Source organism: Globicephala melas, chromosome 14 (assembly GCF_963455315.2).
Source record: "Globicephala melas chromosome 14, mGloMel1.2, whole genome shotgun sequence".
Classification (NCBI taxonomy): domain Eukaryota; kingdom Metazoa; phylum Chordata; class Mammalia; order Artiodactyla; family Delphinidae; genus Globicephala; species Globicephala melas.
In genome coordinates this window covers 46,912,014-46,920,321 of record NC_083327.1, presented here as the reverse complement: position 1 = coordinate 46,920,321, position 8,308 = coordinate 46,912,014, and the positions used below count along the sequence as shown (strand labels likewise).

Here is an 8,308-nt window from a genome sequence, read left to right as displayed (position 1 = left end):
AAATAATTAATTTTGCAAATTACAAATGTGTTTAATTTGGCTTTTCGAAGCTACAGCTCTGAGACCAACTGTGCCCTTCCTAATTTGGAAATATTTTCTTTCTGGTTTTTATTTTGACATGTACCCTGCTATCTACTTTCGTTGCTATTTCTAGCATCCCACAGGAGCTGCTTCCCTGGTTGTCATAGTGCAGACAAACACTCAAGAAAACCAAGAACTCTGTGCTTTCATAAAGCATTTATTTTTATTTGAAAACATTATACAGGCATTACATTGCCACAGCCAGTCCATAGGGGAGCATGCAAATATCAAAAATGGAGAGTTTGTTCAACTTATCGGTGTCAATTTCCTTTTTGGTTCATATTTTCCATTTGCAGTGTCTGGATTAGTGTGCTTTGTTATGTGGCTTGACAGTAGAATCCTACCCATGGGGTAAAATCTGTACTGGTAGCTAGCTGGGGACTACTGAATGGTTACAAATCAAAAACAAACCCAAAACAAATACTACACTGCTTGTCAGAAGGTTAATAGCACAAGTTAGCAATACCTAAACTAAACATTGAAACATTTTCATGGGACACAGTGGTGTAAATTTTTCCATTGCTTGTTCTACCTGGTTGTGTATTTCAGAGTTCGGAGCTGTGGGAAAGTGTGACCAAGGCGAGCAGTATCCCCAGTGCAAGTTGTCAGTCATTGAGTAAGTGAGGACCACCACTTAGGAGAGCTAAGGTTTGCTTACCCAACCAAATTCTAGACAAATTGCTAAAGTCTCATGTGTGGAGGAGAGAGTGGTTGGTGGTGGATTGAAAAGCTGAAATTTTTGCTGGTGTCTACTGAGGTTATGAAATTTCAGAAACTCAAACAGCTAGAGTTTATGATGTCCTACCCCCATTTCCCACCCCACTCCCAAAGGATCGATGTTTTTACACGGAAAAAAAGTTTGTTTCTTGCGATTTTCTTTTTTCCCCGAAGGGTCAATCTGGAACTCCTGATCTCAGACAATTCAGTACATTATCAGCCTTTCTAAATGGAGAAGAACCAACACAGTGAGCTACCCCAGTGACATGAAAATCTTGTGTACAAGGACATTGAATGGTAAAAGGTATACAGTGAATTCACCTTAACATTCACACTTGGTTTCCATACAGTGGAGTCAATTACAATATCCTAGAAAATAATTCAGATGGCAACTTGTAGCCATCCACTGATTGGCAAACCCTTTTGAAATTTAAATTTGAAAAAAATTCCCAGTCCACCGAGTCGACTTGGAAATACTTTCATCCACTTATTTCTCATAAGACTTTACTAAGCGTCTACAAATTAGGGTCATAAAAATGAATAAAAAAGACGAAAACATTTGGCTTAAAATAAATACTAAGAATGCAATAAATCAAGCAAATTATGCAAACCAAAGGAATGTAAACACAAAAATAAAACCACAGTCTTTAAAGGTCTTCAGATCTGAATGGACAAAATATCAGAGAAAGGTATTTAATTGGTTTAAAAGGTAGCAGAGAGCAAACATTGGCAAAGCTCTTTTAACTTGATATAGCTTTAATGGTGATTTTTTTTTTCACTGAAAATAAAACGTGTTACTAAGGGGATTGAACAGAGATGAGCATAAAATCTGCATGTCAGAAAAGATGATAGTTTGTCTGCTCCAACTCCAAGGGCAGGACTACCTGTCCTGGGGTAGAGGGCAGGCGGAAGTGTCACATGGGTGCTGGCGGACAGCATGGGATGCTTCTGCCAGCCGTATTTAGGCCTTGTTCAGGCTACTACGGAAATCCTGACTAAGCTGCGATCTGTTCTCTACCTTACAGAGACCCCTCTGATGTTTTGCTTTGCTTGCTTAAGATGTATTGATTTGAATTGCCCCAAACATTTATTTTCCCTTTACAAACCCTGTAACTCTATCGAGGATCTTTTCGAATTGTATTGAAGCCAGCCAAAGGTAAAGACTATTGCACATACTGACATGTAGAATCTATTGTAAATCATAGAGGTTTGTGGTGTTTCTTGATTTTCTGTGTTTGAAGAAAGGGCTATTTTAAGGGCAACAAAATTAGACCGGTGACACACCCCTCAAAGCCTTATCAGGACCCTGTAATATTCTCTGTATCCGTAAGAATGTTGTGTGATATATTCCGCTATTGAATGGATGCCAAATATGACCACAGTGCCAGACTTTTTCATTGGTGGCATTTTTACCACTACAGAATGGCCAGTTCAATCAAACGATCGTCAGAGACTGTTCCACACCAGCACCCTGACTTTGTTGGGAGGCCAAACAACCAATGACACTCCACAGTAAAGGTAATTTCCCATGCTGGTGTATTTCAAAAAGGGTGTCACACAAGAGGGCAGAGGACCATGGCTTTTTCCAATGCCTTGATTGATTTCCATATTATCACTAAAGGAATCTAGGGGGAAAAAGGAAAACCAATATAGTTTTTGAAGAGGGAACATAGGGAGGAGCAGAAAGATTTAAAAAAATGTATTGCCCTAAGCACAAATAATATTATTTCTGGGGTTTCCCATAAGCTGCAGAAACGGAACTTTCCTTATCCTGTTATTACAGGGACTTGATTAGCAGAATCATGTGGCACAACAGAAAGGCAATGGCCTGGAGTAATCAGAGATTGAAATATAAAAAGGCTAAAATGTTTGTTTTATATCTATTCCTAGAATAGAGAATTATATGGTCTGTTGCCACTCCCCACAAGGGTCACAGCACAAAATACATATTGAGCAGGCAATCCAACAGGTAACAGAGGAAACTGCGAGCCCCCAGGTCCCTAGGATAAGGAAGCGTCATAGGGTGGAGCTCCTGTGGCATGCAGCACTCGGAGACTGTGCACAAAAATAAAGTGTGATTCTTAAAAAGTGACTTGCCATAGAAAAGTGGGATTGATGTTAACTACATGTGAGTGGGTCTGGTGAGAGTTCCATCAGGAGTACAAAAGCTCCTCCTGGAAGTCGGTGTAGTAACAGTAACCGTAATAATACAAACAATAATACTTGCTTTTGATTCAAACATTTTCACAGTAATTAATGCAGGGGGGTTGTGACCCGGATACACACTAGCTAGGCATCTCCCCAGGTCAGGTGGATCAGAGCCTGTGTCTCCAGGGATGTTTAGCTTATGCCTTTTACAGGCTTTCAGATTCGCTACCTTGCAGTCCACCTGTGTAAACCGCACCTAATAAATACCTTTCTCTATGTACAAAACAGAGATGACGGGCGGACACACGGCCGCGGAGGTGTCCTCAGTGGGCTGGGAGGGTGTCATCCTAGGCCACACGAACGTGGGGCTCGTCTTCAGTCTCCTGGCCCAGGCTGGTATAGGTGACTGAAGGCTCCACCTGAGCTGTGGCTGGTAAGTCCACGACGGGTCCCGAAGGATTGCGGAACTGCTTGTAAACGCGGGGGTCCTGGGCTATGTATGTGGAGGTGGAGGAGTAGAGCACCAGGCCGAGGAGGATGGTGAAGAAAGACAGGAGATAAAGTCCTGAAAACTAAACAACACAACAGCCAAGTCACTTAGCAGCCAGAGCAGAAGCACTTACCCATGAATGAGGCACAGAGACGGGAGCGGAGCCGTGACGGGCAGCTTGATGAGTCGGCCAAGGATCTTGATGGAAGGTGAATGTTCTCTTCTACCCTGTCTTGGTCTTACTGATTCTCCTTATCTTTTTTCTTGACTCTGTGGCTAACACAGAGGAACACTCAGCTAATATTCCCTAAAGCACCCATCTGAGTACCTGATGTGAGAGAGAGTTAGTTAATCACGAATTAAAATACAAGTTAAAAGCAAATACTCTCCAATGTCACTCAACAAAGAGTTGGTTGTTTGTGACTTCATTAAACACGGAAGAAATAGAGATATTCCACTTAAGGTTGTAATGAAGCCATAAACACTGAGTCCCTCACTGACACAGCTGCATCAGGCACTTTTGTTTCACCTTAATCCAATTCAGACACTTTGTCTTCTGAGTAGGAATTGTTATTGACTTTGGTAACTGTCTTTGCAAGATTAGATTATCCTTGGATAGAAAGAAATAGTATAACATTTCATTCTTGCTCCATTAATCTAAAAACAAAACCAAATAGGGATGGATATATAGTGTTCTGTTCCTAAACTACTGCTCGACAACTCATATAGAGTGTTGTGGTGAAAAAATAGAAAATATTGGTGTATACAACTTCCCCGAGAATTTACATACGTTTTTGGAAAAAACTACACCTTCTGGGCCTTCTTGAGTAGTTATTCTGGAATTACTTGAGTAGTTAGTGGGGGAGAGGGAGGTAACAGTATGAGTGTTTCCACTTCTGTTTCATACATTCATTCACTCCTTCATTCAACCAATAGTTTTCTTCTATGTCTTCTCTGTATTAAACTTTGAACTATGTGCTGGGGAAAGAGAAATGAAAATATATGGTCCTTACCATCAAGGACTTAATAGTCTCAGTGGAGAAACAGAGGTACAGATAGATTAAAACAATGCAATGCACTTATGGCCTACCAACTCCCATTGTAGTTGACAGCTGTTGTCCCAGTCTTGACTACATCTTGCATCCATCCTTTTGGGAAAAAAGGATCAATTTGATTTTCCTATTTTATTTTTTATGCTCATACTGTCAAAGAACTAAAAACTGGTAAAAAAAAAAAAAAAAGACAAAAATTAATTGGAAGCTGGAAGAAAGGAAAACAGGAAAAGGATCCAGAGAGAGAGTCTATAAAGTTAAGTTGCAATGTTATAATAAAGAGTTAAAAGGTGGCTATGATGCTCAATAATAGGAAAGGTGGTTTTGAAAATGGCACTTAGAAAAAATATTCCTGTGGTTAAAAGCTCCTGCTATGATGTTTTGTTTTGTTTTGTTTTTTACCTCTCTGTCTCTCTGTCTCTTTCTTTAGCAGCAGCAAGGTAGTTAAGACTAAAGATCACTTTCTGATTTTCTACAGCACTCCTCACCCTGTCCTATAAGTCCTTTATCCTTCACACTCATATGATAATACTTTCTCAGATGGATTTGTATACTAGACTCAGCTTGTAACAGCTTCACTTAATTAGCTTGATTAATTCAGTTTTTCCCAGTGAAAATAATTTTTTTCTTTATGATTTTGTTTGTCAAACAAAATGGTAGCAAAAGAAAACCACTAACTCAGGACTGCTGTATATGATCTCAGAAAACTTATTTACCCCCAAATTTGCTTCCTGAAGTTCTACATTCAAGAGCTTCATCCTTTACCTGAAACTTTGGCAAATGAAATGAGTTTGTTCCTAACATTAGCAACATTTCAAATATTTTGTTAGTGACTCTCATTTTCAAAAATCCCCTCATGCACCTCCAGTTTCCAGTGAGAACTTTTCAGGTCTTGGGTGTGAGGCCGCCCCTGTTGCAGCAGATGAAGGTCGAGCGATTAAGAATGGGCCTCTGAGATTAGAACTGCATTATAACCACAAACAGGATTCAAATCTAGCCCCACTCCTCTCTGGCTGTCATTGTGGACAACTTTTTTCAAGGTCCAAGTTTCCTTATCCGTACAGTGGGGATAATAATTGTACCTACTCTATAGAGTTGTTATAAAGAAAATTAGGTAAAGCACGTGAAGCACTCATCCTACTGCCTACCTTGCAGTGAGTGTTCAACCTACATTGGCTCCATTGTTATTATTATTACAGCACTATCTTATCATCAATGACCTTACATATAAGACTGTTACAATACTCTTATATGATCATTGATGAAATTGCCTTTCTCCTATAGTCCCTTGACTATGGGACTCTGTCTTTCTTGACCAGTGTCAAGTGCAGAGCCTGGCATAGTGTAGGCATCTACTAAGTGTTATTTGCTCTTTGTTTACATTTTGAATGAATTAATGAATTTAATTAAAGTTTCATACGAAAGAAAGAAACCATAAAAACATCAGCCTGTACCAATAGTGTATTTCAAATGTTTTAGCTTTCAACTCAATCCAACGTCATCTCTCATACATAAAATGCTAAACAAAGACTCCTTGAAAGGGAAGTCATAGCACTGATCCTTAATCATTGACTCCAAAAGTCATCTTCAAACCTGTGATCAGTTAGAGGAGAGTGATGATGAATTGGGAGGAGCAATGTAGAAGGCAAGAGTCTGGGTAGAAGATTGTAGGCTGCTGACCAGAGGACTGGCAGAGGAAGTTTCATAAACTTGGGGTGGACAGGATTTGGCAACTGAAATAATGTAGAGACAGGAAAGGATCTGATACAGGGTATGAGAAGGATTTGAATTCCTCTCAATTTCTACTTTTGGCTCCTATATTCTGACTTGATCAATATGACAAAGATTTTAATAGCCATTTTTTGTAAAGCTAATGCCTTTGTCAGTGTAAAAAATAATACCTGAATCAATCATTTTTGGGGCATGGAACTATCAGGTTGAGTGATAAAACCACTACAAACTGTTTTCCTGGGACACAGCTTTAGAATGACAACACATACCTTACTTACAATGCATTTCCATTTAATCATACAGAATTCACTCTAAAATTGTTCAAAATACAGACAGAATGGAATTTTATATGACAGAGGCATCTTGGAAGTCACCCAAGGGGTTTTATTAATAGTCGGTAGAGAACGTTTTCATTTAACACACAAACCTAAAATGGGAGCAGTAACGCAAGCATTAGATTAATCTGGAGAAATACTGAATGTTAAAAATAATTACAGAAAGGCTTTGTATTTTAAAAAGTAAGAAAAAGTTTCATTTTTCTCCTCTTTATAGATTGACAAGAAAAAAGAAAATTTAACAGGGGTAACTAATTGGATGACCCTCAGCTCTGGAAGCTGCACTTATCCTGACAGGGCAATTATTTAAAAACACCAATCAATCAAACAAAAATTCTGTATATTCTAGGCTGCTTAATTTGTTTACTGCAAAGAAATACTCATGCCTAGTTCCTGGAAAGCCATCTCCCGGTGACAGATAAGGTGAGTCTCAGGTAGAGGTTTGCTGCCTCCCTTTAAGAATACGGGCTGGTGTCTGAAGTGTACTCCGTGGTCCTCACTGCAGTCAACTGTAGCCCATCAGAAGATGCTGTGTGTTTGGTGCTGCACTTTTGCCTGCATTTTATCTGACTTGTAATTTTGAGAAGCTGAAAAAGGATGCACCCTTTCTCACTACCCCACTGTACACACGACTGACTTTTCTCTTGCCTTTTTCCATCTTGACAGGTCTCACTGCTAGCAAGGATCAGAAAGCAGTTGCTGTACATAAGGAGAATGTCTGCGTGTTGCTTAAAGCAATCTGACTGGGACACGAGCCATCATTCAGAATGGGATGGCTTGGAAGACTGATGATAAATCTGCACCAAGCTCTTTAACCTCCCACTAGGGATGAAACCTAGCTCTTAGCCAGCTGGCATCTCAATATAATTACTAGTTAGCGAATGGGACATTCAGCACATCAGTTAGGGACAGACCAAATTTTCATTTTAGTTTTGGTATTAAACATCTAAGTCGAGTTTTAATAAACGAATGACTTGAATGGGCCTAAATCTATACAAGTAGAAAACCACATGGTTTGAAAGCCATTTCAAAGTATATTTACAAATATATCAACTATACTATGTGGGGAAGAGGGCAGTTTTTAAGGGAGGTATTCTTTTTTGGGTTGACTAAAAGATGGCAGGGGTAAGCAGAGGAGAACATGGGCCACCGCAGAGAGGCGTGAGGTAGGGCATGAAGTGACTGTGGGTTAAAGCTCTACTTTCACTGAATGTGTGTACCAACTGCCTCTACATGGAGGGCCTGGTTTTTCCTTCTTTCCCGGACAGTGCACGTTAAAAGAGGCCTTTTATGGTGTGTGCCTCTGTGTGACATGGCTTTTACAAGGTTCCTGATGTTAGACTGGCTGCTTCTGCTCAGTGACTCCACTTGGGCCTATTAATGACCAGAACTAATTTTGATTTAATAGGTAATGAAAAGTTAAAAGATTCTCTTAGTTCTTAAAGAGAGATGTATGGCAGTTCTGTCACCAAGAAAAACAAAGGTTCGTTGGAATCAGAAACGATGTCGCTTGTGAGAGGTGGAAGAAAGACATGGAAAAGAGCAGTTGGTGGGTTTGCTAGGAAAGTGGGGTTCAGGGGAATGAGACTTGGGTAAAGCTCCTGAAGTTATCTGAGAAGAAGGGGAGATTTAGATTTAAATCCAATTTAGGTCTAACTTGGAGAGCTAAGGAAGCTCAGAGAAAATATAATTGGAAGGAGGGAGAAAATAAGGTCAAATTAGAAAGAAGATACAAGCAAAGAAAATTTTTCAAT

General features: G+C 39.7%; 1 protein-coding gene across 2 annotated transcripts in view; it reads right to left on the bottom strand.

The window, feature by feature from the left end:
• Nucleotides 1–225: 225 nt before the first annotated feature.
• SLC35F1 (solute carrier family 35 member F1) overlaps nt 226–8,308 on the bottom strand; it is a 485,769-nt gene continuing 477,686 nt past the window's right edge. For both annotated transcript variants that reach the window (XM_030853597.2, XM_060283702.1), the window contains exon 8: nt 226–3,518. In XM_030853597.2, the coding sequence (XP_030709457.1) occupies nt 3,294–3,518 (225 nt within the window). In that variant the 3' untranslated portion in view covers nt 226–3,293. The remainder of the gene's footprint in view (nt 3,519–8,308) is intronic.